The 17,500-nt window shown below is 43.5% G+C and overlaps 1 protein-coding gene across 1 annotated transcript in view; it reads left to right on the top strand.

The window, feature by feature from the left end:
- ALX4 (ALX homeobox 4) overlaps nucleotides 1-17,500 on the top strand; it is a 63,872-nt gene that overhangs the window by 33,940 nt on the left and 12,432 nt on the right. Inside the window, exon 2 of the mRNA XM_069091467.1 lies at nucleotides 15,736-16,046. Within this exon, the coding sequence (XP_068947568.1) occupies nucleotides 15,736-16,046 (311 nt within the window). The remainder of the gene's footprint in view (nucleotides 1-15,735; nucleotides 16,047-17,500) is intronic.

The following is a 17,500-nucleotide window of genomic DNA, read 5'->3' as shown; positions in this document are numbered from 1 at the left end:
TGGAACAAACAGTATGCACAGTTTTATGGCCCTTTGGCCATAGTTCCATTTTTCTCCACAATGGTTGGATTAGTTGACAACTCCACCAACGATGCATTAGTTTTCCAATTTCCCCACATCTTTTCCAACATTTATCATTTTACTTTTCTGTCATACTAGCCAATCTGGTAGGTGTGAGGTAGTGCCTCTGAGTTGTTTTAATTTGCATTTCTCTAATCAACAGTGATTTAGAGCAGTTTTTCATATGACTATAGGTAGCTTTAATTTCTTCATCTGAAAACTGCCTGTTCACATCCTTTGATCATTTATCAATTGGGGAATGACATCTATTCCAAAAAAATTGATTCAGTTCTCTGTATAACTGAGAAACAAGACTTTTTATCAGAAACACTGGCTGCAAAAATTGTTCCCCAGTTTTCTGCTTTCCTTCTAATCTTGGTTGCATTTGCTTTGTTTTTGCAAAAAATATTTAATTTAATGTAACCAAAATTATCCATTTTGCATTTCATAATATTTGCTGTCTCTTATTTTATCATAAATTCTTCCCTTCTCCATATATCTGACAGGTAAACTATTCCAGGCTCTCCTAATTTCCTTTATGTTTAAATCATATACCCATTTTGACCTTATCTTTATATATGGTGTGAGATGTTGGTCTATGCCTCGTTTCTGCCATTTGATTTTCCAGTTTTCCCAGCAGTTTTTGTCAAATAATGAGTTCTTATCCCAGAAGCTGGAGATTTGGGGTTTGTCAAACAGTGGATTACTATAGTCATTGACTATTGTGTCTTGTGTACCTAATCTATTCCACTGAACCACCATTCTATTTCTTAGCCAGCACTAAATACTTTTGATGATTGCCACTTTATAATACAGTTTTAGATCTGTTATGGCTAAGCCATCTTTCTTTGCATTTTTTCATTAATTTCCTCAATATTCTTGACTTCTTCCACATAAATTTTGTTATTATTATCATTATGTATATATATATATATATATAATATTATTATATCCAGCTCTATGAAATAATTTTTGGTAGTTTAATTGCTATGGCACTGAATAAGTAAATTAATTTCAGTAGAATTGTCATTTTATTATATTAACTTGGTATACCCATGAGCAACTGAAATATTTTCCAGTTGTTTAGAGATGATTTTATTTGTGTCAAAAGTGTTTCACAATTATATTCATATAGCTCATGGATTTGTCTTTGCAGGTGAACCCTCAAATATTTTATGTTGTCTACAGTTATTTTAAATAGAATTTCTCTATCTCTTGCTGCCGTTAACTTATTTTTTAAAGTCTTGATAACTGTATTTCAATATATTTGATGTTATGTATTTTTAAAACATTATTTTGAGAAAGGGTCCATAGAATGGCCAAAGCAGTACACGAAATAGCAGCTAGGGTTCTAGTGCAGTGGATAGATCTCAAGGCCAGTCAAGAAGACTCATTCATCTTCCTAAGTTCAAATCTGGCCTTAGATGCTTACTAGGCAAGCTACTTCACCCTGTTTATCTCAGTCTCCTCATCTGTAAAATGGACTGAAGAAGAAAATGGCAAACCACTCGAGTATCTTTGCCAAGAAAACCTGCAAACAAGGTCATGAAAAGTCAGACATGATGAAAATGATTGAACAACAACAAAGAATATTCAGTCTAGATTGTTTCTAAGGTCCATTCCAGTTATAGTTATGTGACCATGGGGACCAGAGAGGATCAATGGGCAATAGATTTAGAATTGGACTGGCTTTTACAGGAATCTAGGCTAGATTCCTCATTTTACGGTGAGAAATCTGAAGGGAAGTGAGAGGTTAAGTGACTTGCCCAAGGTCACACAGCTTATAAATTTCTAAAACAGGATGTGAGAGCAGCTTTTCCTGGTTACAGGTCCAGTGTCCCACTGACCACATCGTGACAAGGGCAGCATATTGAGGTAGTGTTGGATCAAGGAGTACAATCCTGCCTCGTTTGAATTTCATCTCAATGTCTCTGTCTCTATACATATCACTAAGTATAGTCTGCTCAGGAAAGGATAGGGGTACGAAGAACCAGAGTGAGTGTTTAGTCAACATCTAATATAAGCAAGACATCTTTCCTGGCCTCGAGGGGCTCTCAACCCAATTCAGAAGACAAACTACAGAGATACACGAAAGATGGCTGAAGTCAGATGTGCTCAGAGCCCAGCAAACGAGTAGTGTAGGCAATATTCCGGGGAGGGAAGAAGCTTTGATAAATGGAAGAGTCGGTCAGACAATAAGCACTTAGGAGAGGGATACAAAGTGGGCACGGGATTAATGGCACGGGGAAAATGCATGTTTTGAGAAGGAGAAGAGTGCCTCATAAAGGAGGCAGGACTTGAAGGAGGGGAAGGACTCCAATGGGTAAAGACAGAAGGGGCAACCTATTAAAGTATTTGTGAATTTCTGGCAGGAAGACATGACTTGATGTAAAGAAAAACATACTAACACTTATAGGTATCTAAAAATAAGATAGGCAGCCTTGTGAGGTAGTGAGTTCCCCATCACTGGAAGTCTTCAAGCAAAGGTTATATGACCTGAACCACATCTTCCTGAATCCATGGCTAGGTCTCTGTCCATTATGCTATACTTCTCCATTTCCATCATATAAAGGGAAGAAAAAGAAAAGGAGGAGAAAGAGAATGAGGAGGAGGCAGCACAAGAAGACATTTGTGGCTTAATGCATTGCCCCGGCTGGCATCACTTACATTATCAAAGAGAACCCAGGCTAGGAGAGGGCAATGCTTAAACTCAATGGAATTTAATCCAACAAATTCAGTTCACATGCCACTGACCCCATCTAACTTTGGCTTGGTCCCCTGGGAACCTTGGCATTCTGAATGGTCAGAATGGCTCAAGGTGGCATTCAAGATGAATGCATTGTTCCACACTGGAAAGGCTTTACAGTATGGAAACAATTCCCATCCCTGTCCTACCCCAAGCTTCCATAAAGGGGCCCAAGTCCACAAGATATATCGCCTATTCCTAGTTCCCATTTGCTCTTCCCTTTAGGGGATGACTGTTTAGATATGAGGCAGACACCAAAAGAAAGAACATCCTTCCCCTAAAGCTGGGTCCTTCCCAGTTGAGACCACTGTAAAAAGAGTCCTCCACTGGTCACCTCCCTGGCAGAGCAGAGCTTGTGATTAGATCCAATATGAAACTTTATCAAGGTTATAGATTCAGGAGGGAAAGAATTGGAGTTTCCAAAGCAACAGGGTCATGAAAGGATGAGCATTTTCCAAAACTGGACCAGGTTGACACTAGCCATGGAGCTCACTATTGTATTAGCCCCATCGGTTAATCCACTATGAGCCAGCATTCACTGAGCTTAGAATATGAGCCTTGAGAGGGGCTTTAGAACATAGAACATCAGAGCTAGAAAGGACCCTTAAATCATCTACCATCAGAGCTATGAGGGATTTTATATCAATGTATATCAGAGTAATAGGGACCTTAGAACATGGAATGCTAGAACTGGAAGGAACCTTAAAACCTTAGTAAATAGAAAGTTTTTGCCTTCTTTGGGGTTCCCAGTGCTTACCACAGTGCTGCCACATTGTAGATGTTTAAAAAAAAAAGCTTGTTGACTTGACTCAACCTGGCCTTAGAGCATAGAACACAGAATGTTAGAGACTGAAGGAACTTCAGAAGAGAGCATAGAATGCCAGAATCAGAAGGAAACACAGAGATTCCACAGTGACTCCAACCTTTTTAATATGGAGACAAACTCAGAGAGAAAAGGTGACTTTTTAAAGGTCTCACAGATAGAGATAGAACCTGTTCTAGAACTCAGGGCATCCTATTTTATGCCTCCCCTCCCTTTTTTTTTTTAAGACTAGGTCTCCATGTCTCCTCCGGCTAATGGTGCACCAGCCATTCACTAGCTGGCTCCCTCCTATTGGTGATCAGCACAGAAGCTTTGACCTACTGTGTTTCTGACTCAGACAGGTCTGCCCCTCTTGATGCAGGTTGGTGGTCCTCTGATTCTGGGGGCTCACCACTTTAGGGTCAAACATTGGATTGACATTAGTTCAAATGCAGCTCAGAATCCTCAAACTCAAGTGATCCACCAAATTCAACTTCCCTTTGCCCCAGTCCATTGGTCAGTTGGGTTTCATATTCCCTGGTTGACCTGTCTTTGGTGGTGATGGTAATTGTTGTGGTAGTGAAGGAAACTGAGACAACAGATGGTAAATTTTTGAGGGAGGGACTGTGCTACAATCTGTGTATCTCCCCTATCATCTAGCACAGGGCATGAACGTTCTGAGGGGGAGCACTAAGAGCTTATAGGCATATACCCCGCCCCACACACACCCCTGAATCTGATGCCCCCTTCAAAAAAGTACTGCTTTTGTTTATTACACCACAGTTATTTCAAAAACAGCCCTGCCTCTCTTCCCAGAGAAGCTTCCCTGATAGAAATAGAACACAACATATATATTCATACAAATAGAAACAGTAGAGCAAAGCCTTCCTTATCTAACAGGACATGCTACTTAGTTGCCCTCCTCTCTCCCTAGAAGGGAGAAATGTGTTTCATTATTTGTCCTACCAGGACCAGAGTTGATTATCCCATTAAGCCTGAAGTCAGATGACTTTCAGGCAATGAAAATGTTGCTTTCATTTATATTGTTGCAGTCACCATATGCATGGTTCTCCTAGTTCTACTTTCTTTACTCTGCATCAGTTCATATAAGTCTTCCCAGGTTTCTCCAGATTCTTCTAATTCATCAATAACCCTCCACTGCATTGACACGCTACAGTTTATCTAGTCATTTGCCAGTCAATAGACACCCACTCTGTTTCCAGTATTTTGTTCTGCAAAAAGTGCTGTAAGGAAAATTTCAGTATCTGTGTGGCCTTTTCTTCTCTTTTTGAACCCCCATATCTAATAATGGGATTGCCTGGGTCCAAACCTAATATTCTTTCCACTATGCCATACTTGGATACAAAACACCATACTTGGTATGGAACATGTGAGAGGGAGAGAAGGAGGTGGGGGAGGGGGGGAGGAGAGAGAAGGTGAGATGTCTGCCCTCCAGGTGTTTACAATCTCTGGGCTCTCCCTAGAGGACTGATATCCTTAGGGGGGGGGGGGGGGGGGGGGGGGGGGGGGGGTCTGTGCTTATTTTGGGGGACTGAAGTGTCTCCTAGCGGCCAGTCTGGGTAACTGCACCCTTGGAGTTTACTCAAGATCATTATATAACCTGACAACTAGACCTTGGAAATCAATCCATCCATCAACCAATCAGCAAGAACTGATTAAGCACCCACTGTGAGCTAGGTAATGAGGTGAACAAAGCTTTTGTAGCCTGTCTCCAGCGCCTGTTCCTCCCTCCCCATCTCCTCTGCTCCCCCTTCCCATTCTTGATTATTTCTGAAATCCATTGGTCAATTGGATTTCTTGTTCCCTAGTTGGCTTATCCTTGGTGATGATGGTAATGGTTGTGGTAGTAGTGAAAATTAAGACACTAACCAGTAAATTTTTGAGGGAGGGACTATGCTATAATCTGTGTATCTCCCCCATCATCTAGCACAGGGTGTGACCATTCGGGGGGGGGGGTAATAAATATTGACCAAATGATGCAGTTTTAAACTCTCTGGTGGGTGAGAATCATATTTTTTTTAATTCTTAGAGAACTGCCCCCCATTTGTATCCCCCAGTTCCCTGCTTCCATTGCTCCCCTTATCAATTGTTCAAAAATACCCGTTAACTAACTCTTTAAGTTGGAAAGGCTAAGCAATTTCCCCAATCATTTAGTCTACAGTTACCTTTAAATGTTTTCCTCCTTGCCCTGAAGCTGAGCTCACAGAATTCCCTGCCCCCTCCTCTCATCCCCATCTACCTCCACCCCACATCTGGGCATATCTGGCTCTTACTGGGGATGAGGCATTCCAAGGTTCAAAGACTAACTCTGAACTCTGCCTAGCTTTGTTATCCATGGGTCAGTGGGCTGGAAAGGGCTAAGAAGTTGTCTAATTCAATCCCATCATTTAACTCATGAGGAAACTGAGGCACACAGCAGTCAATCAACTTGGCCATGGACACACAGGTGATAAGTAGCAGAAGTAGGATTGGAACTCCAAGGTCTTGTGACTTTACCCTAAGTTCAGAGCTCTTACTATAGTACTACACCAACTATGGGGTGGGTCTCTGAGGGAGGCCCCTGGCTGAGGCCTCCATTTCTAACAGACCCTAAATACTTCATGAAGTGGGTCCCCAGGCTGAACTTTGGCAGGATCTGGAGTTTTTGAGCTGCAGCTGTGGTAGCAAGAATAGCAGCTGAAGCTACAGGAGACATCCCCTTACCTCCCCCATCCTAAGCACTGAACCCAGAGCCCAGAGCCCCAGAGCCCTCTGAGGCTTGGGTGAAAAAGAAGTGGGCTTGGTTAGTGCCTTTTAAATAATATAAATGGCCAGTAAGATTGCCTATTTCAATCACTCAGGTCATTACTTCATCTCAAAGTCCCAAGTCCTTTAGTTTGGAGTCAGGCACATGTGGTTGGCCAGAAGCAGAAAGATCAACCTTGTTCCAATCCCTGTTACATACATGTTATCTCATCTGATGATCTTGTGAGAAACACATTCAGACCCTGACATGCATGTGAAATCATCTAGGCATAGGATCACATATCATAGGCTTATATCTGAAAAGGACCTTAGAGGTCCAAGCCCTCCTCATTTGACCAGTGAAGACACTAAAGTCCAAAAAGGTTAAGTGACTTGCCCAAGGTCACACATCTGGTAATTACCAGAGGCAATTCTCAGCTGCAGGTATGTAGGATTCCAAGTCCACTGCTACAAGGAACCCCACTCCCTCTATACACACAGGCAAATAACTCAGCCCCCACCTTAATTATCAATTCTAAATAGATGGCATTTGGGGTTTTTTAATGCAACAAATATCTAAAGCCACAGACTCTCTGTATGAAAGAGGGAACACTCTTGAGCACAGTGAGGGACCAGTTGCATTTGTATAATACCTACTGTGTGCCAGGTGTTTTGAAAAAAATATTCTCTAAATTGATCTTTACAACAACCCTTAGAGCTAGGTGCTATTATTATCATCATCTCCATTTACAGTTGAGGAAGTTGAAGCAAAGAGAAGTGACTTACCCAGGGTCATATAGCTAATAAGTGTCCAAAGTTGAATTTGAACTCAGGACTTCCTGACTTTCAGTCTAATGCTCTCTCCACTCCACTACCAGCTGCCTCGTGTTGTCCTTGTTTCAGTCATGTCCAACTCTTCATGGCCCCATTGGGGGTTTTCCTGGCAGACACTGGAGTGGTTTGCCATTTCCTTCCCCAGATCATCTTACAGATGAGGAAACTGAGGCAAACAGGGTCACATGACACAGCTAGTAAGTGTCTGAGGTCAGATTGGAACTCAGGAAGATGAGTTTTCCTGAATCCAGGCCCAGAGTTTGATCTACTGAACCACCAGCTGCCTTGTGTGTGGAGCTGATTCTGGGGACAGCAATTATGTCAGGTGGTACTGAAGAAGGGGGCGTGTGTGAAGAAAGGCAGGAACTCGTTAGTGAGGTGGTGCTTCATGGTCATCATTATTACTGGTCTTCATTTCCTGCCTCTGACCCTTATTAATGAGATAAATGGAAAGCAATTCACCAATCTTAAAGTACTAAATAAATGTGTAGCTATTGTCAGTTGCTGCTACTGCTGCTGCTGCTGTTACTACTACTTGTGGGTGGCCTCCACACATCACATCTCTTCTCTAAGTCTCAATTCCCCCATTTGTAAAATGAAGAGGCTGGACCATCCGAGCTCTCAGTTTCCTTCTAGCTGTCCACTAGAAGCCAATATTCAACCTCATCTCATACTTACTGTATGTGGGGGGGGGTCAGGGAGAGACATGGTAGAAAGAGTAGGAGACAGTGGACTTATATAAAACCTCTTCTTCTTTCTCCAATCTCTTTGGGGTATAGGTCCAAAAATTCTACTTTTGAAAGAAACTAAATGACATCCAAACTATGTGACTTCTGGGATTTAAACAATGTGAATCTGCCTTATGTCAGTCTACTCCTTTTCCCTCTTCATCTCCTTCTCTGTTACATTGGTTGGAGGAAATAGGGCTATTTAGGAGGAAATAGGGCTATTCCCTGGAGAAGGGAAAGGAGAGTGGGGAGAAGCAGACTGGATTGCTGTATTCAAATATTTGAAAAGCTGTCTCACGGAGGAGGAATTGGACTTATTATGTTTGGCTCCAGAGGGCAAAATTGGGACAGATGCACAGTAAGAAACCAACTACATTTATGCATCACCTACTATGTGCTATAATACCTACTATGTACCAGATAAATCTTAGAGTATAAACTTCTTGCAAGTGTATGTTGTATACGTGTGTGTATGTACGAGTGCAGGGGTGTGCTGATATTTAACAACCAGTTACAGGGGACAAATATATACATAATTGACTTGGAAGTTTTAATCTCTTTTATTAACATTTTATCCATCATGTTTTTTAGTCTAACCAATCAACAAAACAATAAACCAAGCTCCATTTGAATTGTCTGCTAATTTCCAAGGTATAAATAAATACTCATATAAAAAATTTAACATGGCTGGTCTGAGATGGTTCTAGCATGCCCCTATATGCATGCATGCATGCGTGTATCTATGTGTGTTTGTAGCTGTGTGTACACAAGTGTGTCTCCAGTGCTTAATACAGTGCTTGAGACAAGAGTAGTCATTTAATAATCATTTGATGAATGAATCTGAAGAAATTCCTAACAAATCTGAGCCTTCTGAAAGGGGACCAGGCTACTGGTGAGCTTCCCGTCACTGGAAGGAAGTGTTTCAGGAAAGGAGAGATGACTATTTGACAAGAATGCTGGAGAGTCAGTCAACAAACCTTGATTAAGTGCGTACTGTGTGCCAGGCACTGGACTAAGTGCTGGGGGGGGGGGGGGGGGAGGGAGGGAGGGACGGCTCGGGCTTCAAGCAGGTGCTGGACTGTATAATCTCTGAGATCCCAGCTCTGAGCTCCTGTACTGTGATAACTCAGGATTTTTAAGCTGGGGTCAGGAACTTGCTTTTTAAAATAGACCAAAAACTCTCGTTTAATATAATTTTAATATAATATAATTACTATAAGAATAATATAATAGGACTTTTCAGTCCTATGTATTTTATTTTATGTATTTTTAGAATGTTGTTCCAGCCCTCAGCACAGTAATAGGTGCTGAGGAATTCCTGTTGATTTAATAAATGCCTGTTCTGGGAAAGGGTCCATGGGCTTCACCAGGCTCCCTAAGGGTCCCTTACACACACACACACACACACACACACACACACACACACACACACATTTCATAAGTCCTTGCTTTTAGAGGGAGTGGGGGATAATAGGTAGAGCTGGAGAAAGATCCAGAATCAGACCTGGGACCTTAGCCCCGAGTTAGACCCTAACAGAATGACCCTAGTAAGTGGCTGAAATCCCAAAGACTCCAGCAGATACAATTCTTCCAGGAGGAAGAAAATGAGATTTTTGCTAAGAAATTTGGGATTTTAGAAGACAAGGAAGGAAGATGAAAGGACAGGCAGGCAAGAAAGAATGGACCCTTTCAGAGTGGGACCTGGTCCTCTAAGTGTGCCATCAGGAGCTCTGACCTCAGGATGGTCTCATTTGTAGATTAGTCATTAGCCGTTAGCAGTACTGACGCTCATAATGGGCTGAGGCTGGAGAAGAATGCTAAGGAAACAAAAAAAGTCCATTTTTAGGAGGGAAAAGAAGGGTGACCAAAGGACAAGTAGGACCCCTGCTCAGTCAACAGGTTAATGATGATGGATGAAGGCAGAAATACTCAGCTCTTATTTCTCTTTTCTCTGCCAAGAAGAATGATCTTTGCAATAGAAGGGAGTCAACTGTCTGATTAGCCAGCACCTATTAATCACCTACTATGTACCAGGCACTCTGGCAGGCAATAGAGCTATAAACGAAACACAAAAACAACAACACCAAGGGTTCCTTCTCTCTAAGAGGTTACACTTCATAAAGGGAGACATGTCTAGGTATGGATATATAAGAATAAAAGCGTGCAGTTAAAATGAAACCACTCCATCCCATTTTAGCCTTGATAGCTTAATAGGTGAGAATGCCTCAAACACTAAAACATTTATGAAGGGCACTGTGCTAAGTGCTTTACGAACATCTCCTTCGAACCTCACAACAACCCTGGGAGGAAGATATTATTACCACCTTAAGGTTGGAGAAACTGAGGAAAAGATATGTTAAGTGACTTACCCAGGATCACATGGTTGGTAACTGTCTGATGTCAGATTCAAACTCAAGAAAATGAGTCTTTCTGACCCCAGGCCAGGCACCTTATACACTGCAGCACCACTTTTCTTCGCCTTATTCATTACAAACCTCCAAACTTCCAGGATTCCACAATTCACTATGATATATATTAGCAGCATCAAGTGACATAGAAAATGACAGTAAACAGTCACAGTGACTTTTTAAAAGTCATTTTTCAGTTGTGTTCAACTCTTTGTGACCCCATTGGGGATCTTCTTGGCAAGGATACTGGAAGGGCTTTCCATTTCCTTCTCCAGCTCATTTTACAAATGAGGAAATTGAGGCAGACAGGGTTAAGTGACTTGCCCAGGGTCACAAGCCTGAGGCCAGATTTGAACTCTGGAAGATGGGTCTTCCTGACTCCAGGTCCAGCCCTCTATCCACTGCAGTGCCACCTAGCTGCCTACCCCCACCCACTCCTCCACAAATAAAGTGCCTAACAGGTTGTAATATTCCCTTCCCTTCTCTTCCCCTCCTCTCCACAAGCTGGAGAGGGACAGAAGGGGAGGTGCCTAGGTAAGGTGATCAGGAGTTCCTATAGCATACTGCCCCAGGGAGGCTGGCAACAAAGACCTGCCCTCTGCTTGCTCTAACCCAACAACTTGTCAATGTGACCCAATTTGGTCCTGGTCCTTCTGCTGGGCTTCCTATCCTCCCTCCTTCTGGCTGGCTCCAGGCCATCCCTGGAACATAGCTGTCATTGCTCTCCTCTCATCTTCCTGCTTCCATGCACCCTCCCCCAAAAGATTTTAATTCATGCTTCCATTCACAGAGGGCAGTGCACCTGTCCCAAGATCCTTGCTTTGATAGGACAAGTACAGTGTTGAGGTGGCCACTTCTCCTTGACCCCATATATCTCCACCTCCCTCCCCCCCCCAAAAAAAAAAAACCCTGGGTGAAAGTCTCTTCAAGGCCAAAGGATGCTGGAAGCCTGGGAACTCTGGGAAAATGTGTGTCTGCCCACACATTCCAGCCCACCAACTTTCTATGACCTTTGGTCTTTCAAAGTTGATGATCCCTGGAATGGTCTCCTGAATCTTCTTGGTTCTCAGAAAAATTAAACTATACTGTAGTCTTTGTTCCTGGGTTCCTTCCAACTCTAACATTCTATATTCTATAACAAACATTCCGTGTTCTATATACTCCAGATAGAACATTCTATGACCATAAAATTTGGGTCCCCCCTCTTCCTAGCTCCATCAGGACATACTCTATTGCCTCCAGGGATTGGCCCACCCTAAGGCCAACTCCAGAAGATGCTGGCTCCTGGATTTACAGATTTTGCTTAGAGGCCCAAGTGGCCTGACTGGGACAAGGGTCTCCTCCCAGGAGGAGAAATATGCTGCTGTCCCCAGTCCATGAAGACTTTCCTCAGATTCATTTCTAGAGTCTGTTGCATAATTGAACTATTCACTTTGAGTGAGATTGGGTGGGTTTTTTCCCTTAAGAGCAGGTTTTTTTTTTAAATAAAATGATTTGTGCCCAGGGAAGAGATATAGCTCTGCTGAAAGCTCCCAGCCAGCTTGCCAGCTGTAGTCTACATCATGCTGTTGATGAAGCCTGGGCTTGACAGCCCCATCTGCCTCTGTGTGTGTGCATGTGTGTGCCTGTATGCATTTGTGTGCCTGTATGTGTGCACGTGTGTGCATGTATATATGTGTGCGCATGTGTGTCTTTATGTGTGTGCTTGTGTGCGCGCATGTATATGTGTGCATGTGTGTGTGTGCACATACGCTGTGCAGCTGCTGTATCCCGGAGGGACCTGCCTGGCCAAGCAGCTCTCACACCAATCCCAGTCCCTCACCCACCATCTTTACCTCTTCTTGGCTCCAGTCTCCTTTATCTGAAGGGAGCTGAATAAGCCAATGACCACATGACTGTGTCTCTAGTGATAATTTGTAGTGAGAGGATGCCTTGTTTGTTGATCCTGTTGCTCTATGATCTCCTCTCAGTAAAGTATGGAAACTCATTTCCAGCAGTAAAGACAGGATGTCCTGAATCCTCCTCACTCATCGGTATTTAGGGGCCGATTCCCTGCCTGGCCCGGGGGAAGAGGGGGCAAACTTGCCTCATCAGTAGTGTGCTCAATAATCCATCACTGTGTGATCTCAGGCAAGTTCCTGTCTTTGAGCCTCAACTGGTTTTGTTTTGTTTTGTTTTTTAATCTGGAACCAGGGCATAATATTAGCTCTGTTTGCTTTACAGGTTTATTGAATGGAACATATAAACCCAAAATTTCTGTATAGACATGAGAGTTATGACTTCTGAGCTTCTAAATGTCTACCCCTTTCTGGCTAAATGTACCCACAGACTAGGACTGGGGCAGCAAAAACAGAGCCCTGGGATCGAAGGGCATGAGTCTGAGGCCCACCTCTGCAACCTGCTAACCACGTGACTTTAGACAGGTCTCTTCCTTCCTGAACCTCAGTGGCCTCATCTCTAAAATGGGGATAGTAATATTTTTACTTCACAGCGTTATTGGGGGAATCAAATCAGATGGCAAATATAAAGTGCTTTTAAACCTCAAAGCCTTGTATAGAATCAGCTACATATAGCTATAAAATGGGGAGAATGACAGCATAATGCAGTAGAAATGGGGCAGCTAAGGGGTGTAGTGAATGGAGTGCCCAGCCTAGAGTCAGGAAGACTCTTTTCCCTGAAGTCAAATTCAGTCTCAGACATTTACTAGTTGTGTGACCCTGGGCAAGTCACATAACCCCAACTGCCTCCAAAGAAAGAAAAAAATTTCATAGGGCCTTGATTCTCTGCCTTGTTACTATTCCCCCTGCCATCTTGTTCCTTGGACTTAGGATATTGGATGCGACAATTCTCAAGTGTCTTCTAGCCCTGAATTCAATCTGTGTGGGACTATTCCAAAGAGTCTGAAAACAGACTGGGGCATTGGCCCAGGGCAGCCCAGGTTAGAGAGTACAATAATTTAGCACATGAGCTCCTGGACTTTTGAAATAAATTCCCCCTCCCCCTTTACAGGATCGGCCTTAATTCATCCTTGTAATTTTCTTTCATATTATGAGGTACAAAGTTGATTTGAAGAATTTATGTTGCTTGCTCCAGAGAAGATTCTCACCCCGGCTCCCAGGCACATCAGAATGTCTAGCCATATTTCTTTTTATCCCCTGAAGTTTTGGGGGTCTTTGAGCACTACAGACCCAATGGGTTTGCCAGTCAAGATCAGAGCTGAGAAATTACCAGAGTGGTTGCAAGGGTAACTGCGTGACTTTGGTCACAGGGCCGTGGGGTCCTGTTTTCTATGATTCTGTATTTAAAGGGATGCAAGGCTCAGTCCCAATGCCTACAGGCCTGTTTTGAGCAGGCATCACGAGAAAAGGTAGAAAGTGAAAGTAGTGCAGCAGTAGGGAATGCTGTGGGAACAGTCAGAGTGGCAGACTGAAGACAACGTTGGGCTTAGATTCAAGAATCCTGACTTCTATTTCGTTGCCTTGGGTGAATCTCTTAACATCTCTGAGGCTCAGTTTCTCCATCTGTAGAATGGAGAGGAATGACCCCTCTACCTGCCACACAGTGTTGTTATGAGGAAAACATTCAATTGTTCATTTGATAAGCTTTTAAAAATTGTTTGTTTTAAGTAGTGAAAATCCATCCCTTCCCCCCCCCCCCGGGAAAAAAGGGAAAAAAAAGAAAAAAATCTTTCAACCGCTATTTTAAAGTAACTGTTATGTACTAGACACGGAAAAAGAAACAGCTCCTGCCCTCAAGGAGCTTACATTCAGTTTAGAGAAACAGACTTTATACATTTGAGTAACTAGGAAATATATACAAAGTGAACACTTTGTAAACATTAAAGGCAATCATTACTTCAAAATGACCACCTTCAGGGCTTGGTGTTCAGTGTACCCTTGCTATCAGTCTGGGGCTCTGGAGTGACAAAGGGGTTTATGAGCCAGCAGAAGACCTAGGTCATTAGAGTCACTTCCCCTTTCTGGGTCTCTCATTTCACCTCTCAGAGGCTCAGTTTCCCCATCTGTAAAATAAAGAAGGGTTGGGTTGGATGAATTCTAAGGCTCCTCCCAGCTGTACATCTCTAATCCTGTAATCCATCTGTAAAATGAGGGAATCAGGCTAGGTGATTTCTCATGTTCCAGTTCTTAAAATCCCTTACTGGAACCATGCCCTACTTGATGGGGATGGCTACAGGCCAGCGTCCACCAGCTGTGTCCAAATGAAGCCAGATGTGACAGACTGTCAATTAGCCCTGGGAAAATGCAAGGGAGTCTGTCAACCCTGTGCTGTCAATGGGAAGATCCTCAATTTACACCTGAGTGTCCCTGGCTGGCAGAGGAATCAGGGAATGGGCACTGTTTTCAATTAGGAAACATGACCCACTGCAAGGAAAACAAAAATATCTTTCTATCTAATAATGGGCAAGACTTGGGAGAGACACAGGAAGGATGGCCATGTTGGTCCACTCAGTTGTTCATCTCTGCCCAGGGACAAGGTACATGCAGCTGGTTCTGGGGTGGAGAGGATGGTAAAAGCCTTGGGCTTTGTCACCATCATCCCCCCAAAAAATGTTTTTAAAAATGACCCCAGTGAGCCAGGCAGGAAGTGAGGAGGAATCCCAGGCATGCTTGAATGCCGCCCATTCCCGAAGTCCTGACTGGAGTGAAAACATCTTGCTCTCTGTGCCTCAGTTTACCTGAAAACAGAGACAGTACCCATAGAACATCCCCCCAGAGAAGTGTTAAGGAAGTGAGGTCCCAAAGATCCAGGAGCTAAAGGAGGTCAGTGACTAAGGTCATGGACCTTCATAGCATGGGTTATGCTGATCATAGAATCATGAATTTGAACTGGAAAGGTCTTCAAAGTTAGCAGGGAAGGGTCATGGAGATGACATCCCCCCAGCCTCATGGTGTGGGAAGTTACTTCTTCTCTGTCCTTCTTCCTCTCTCGGTCTCCACATGATTAGGACCATGACTCACTTCTCAGATCCAACAGTGACCAGCCTGGGCGGTCATGGGCACATCACTGGATTTCTCTGAGCCTCAGTTTCTCTACCTGAAAAAGGGACAATGCCATTGGTAGTAGTTATCTCTCTACTTTTTTTTTTGCTTTTTGGAGGGCAGTTGGGATTAAGTGACTTGCCCAAGGTCACACGGCTAGTTTTTGTGTTAAGCGTCTGAGGCCGAATTTGAACTCAGGTCCTCCTGACTCCAGGGCCGGTACTCTATTCACTGCGCCACCTAGACGCCCCTATTTGTTATCTCTCAAGTTTGCCGTGCATAATGTCACTTGTCAACCTAAAAGTCCTGGAGAAAAACATAATGTTCTTATCACGATTGTTTTTTTGGCTACCTGCTTCATTGTCTCTATCTTTGTTTTCTTCCTTTTCTACCTCTCCTCCCACTCTCTCAGCCAAAGAAAGTTCCTTGGGAGAAACTGAGATAGCACCTAACTCTGACCCAGTGGGGATGGACAGCAACTACCTCAGCGTGAAGGAGCCTGGGGTGAAGGGTTCCCAGGACAGGGCTGGCACGGATCTACCCAGCCCCATGGAGAAGGCCGACTCAGAAAGCAACAAAGGGAAAAAGCGACGAAACCGCACGACTTTCACTAGCTACCAATTGGAGGAGCTGGAGAAGGTCTTCCAGAAGACCCACTACCCAGACGTCTATGCCCGAGAGCAGCTGGCCATGAGGACAGACCTCACTGAGGCTCGGGTACAGGTCAGTCCCCTGCAGGGTCAAGGAGGGGAGGGATGACAGTCTGAGGGGCTCTCTCAGGCCCCAAATTCAAACTGGGCTGGTCAAGAGGTCACTCAGGTATACCTGATATGGACTGTGTGAGGGAGAAGAGAAGAAGGAAGGGGCTTTGCCTTTGAGGGTCTCACACTGAGGGTTAGACTGGGAAAACATTTTTAAAAAACCAAGGAAACAAATGTCACAGAATTTCGGAGTGGGAAGGAGCTGTCTTGGACCAACTCATACCTGAACAAGAATCCCCACTAGAACGTTCCCTACAAAGAGTCAGCCATTCACCACTTAGAGATTTTCCAGGAAGGGTGACACCCTCTCCCCAATTCCTGAGACAAAAAGCTTTAATTCTTAGGAGACTGTCCTTTATATCAAGCCCAAATCTTCTCTGCACCCTCCCAGCAGAAACAGCAATCTTCTTAGACTGTGTTGCAAAGAGTCCAAAGCTGTCTCCTTTTAAGAAGGGGAAGACATGTATGATGTGTTTTAAAAGCTTGGCGTAGAGGATCCTGGATTCAACGCCTGCCCCTGATATCTTGGCTGGCAGACCCCCTGTAGTGCTCTGGATAATTCTCTGAGACCATAAATTCCAGAAAAGGTGCCAAGCTGCCATGGTAGAAGGAGATTCCTTCAAAGAATCAAACAGGCCTAGTTCATGTCTCTTCCTTTAAAAAGATACATTTTAAAAGCCTTGTTTGTCTAAGAGGGTAAAGTCTTACCCCAGCAATACTTACCTACATTATTTTATTGCATTCAATCTTCACATTGACTCTAAGAGTTAGAGCAAGGGTTATTATCCCTATTTGACAGATGAGAAGATCAAGGACCAGAGAGGAGAAAAGATTTCCCAAGGTCACCCAGCTGACTGGTGGCTGGACTCAAAGTAGTTCTCCTAATCCAACCATCTTCCCATTACCCGTAGTGTCTTTAATCAACCACCCCCTCTTTTTGCTAAATAAAAGCACCAGCTAAGCCCCAAAGCAGGAGGTGGAGGGAGCTGAATGATATAACATAATAAAGTAAGCATTTAGGAAACTCCTGAGCTGTGTGCTCAGCCCTGGGGGACGTGTTTAGATAGGACACAGTTTCTGCTCTCATTGCATTTCTGGTATAAGAAGAGGATAGGGAGTTGAAAAACACAGTGTTGTGTGAAATCAGATGGGGAAAGCGGTTACTGACTGGTGGGAATCAGGGAAAACTTCCTGTGGGAGGTGCCATTCAATTCAAGATTTAAAAAATGGGTAAGGATACACAAGGCAGGGGGGACCGAGCAATGACACACATGATTAGGACAGACAACAATCGAATGTGGTTAGAACATGGAGTGTGTGAGGGGAAGAATATGAAATAAGAAAAGAATGATGAAAAGAAAAGAAAGGAAAAGGAAAGGAAAGGAAAGGAAAGGAAAGGAAAGGAAAGGAAAGGAA

This window comes from Petaurus breviceps, unplaced genomic scaffold (genome assembly GCF_028583685.1).
Source record: "Petaurus breviceps papuanus isolate PSGF00001 unplaced genomic scaffold, PetGlider_PUasm1.0 188, whole genome shotgun sequence".
Classification (NCBI taxonomy): domain Eukaryota; kingdom Metazoa; phylum Chordata; class Mammalia; order Diprotodontia; family Petauridae; genus Petaurus; species Petaurus breviceps.
The sequence above is the reverse complement of the archived record's forward strand: the minus strand, read 5'-3'. Positions and strand labels throughout refer to the sequence as shown.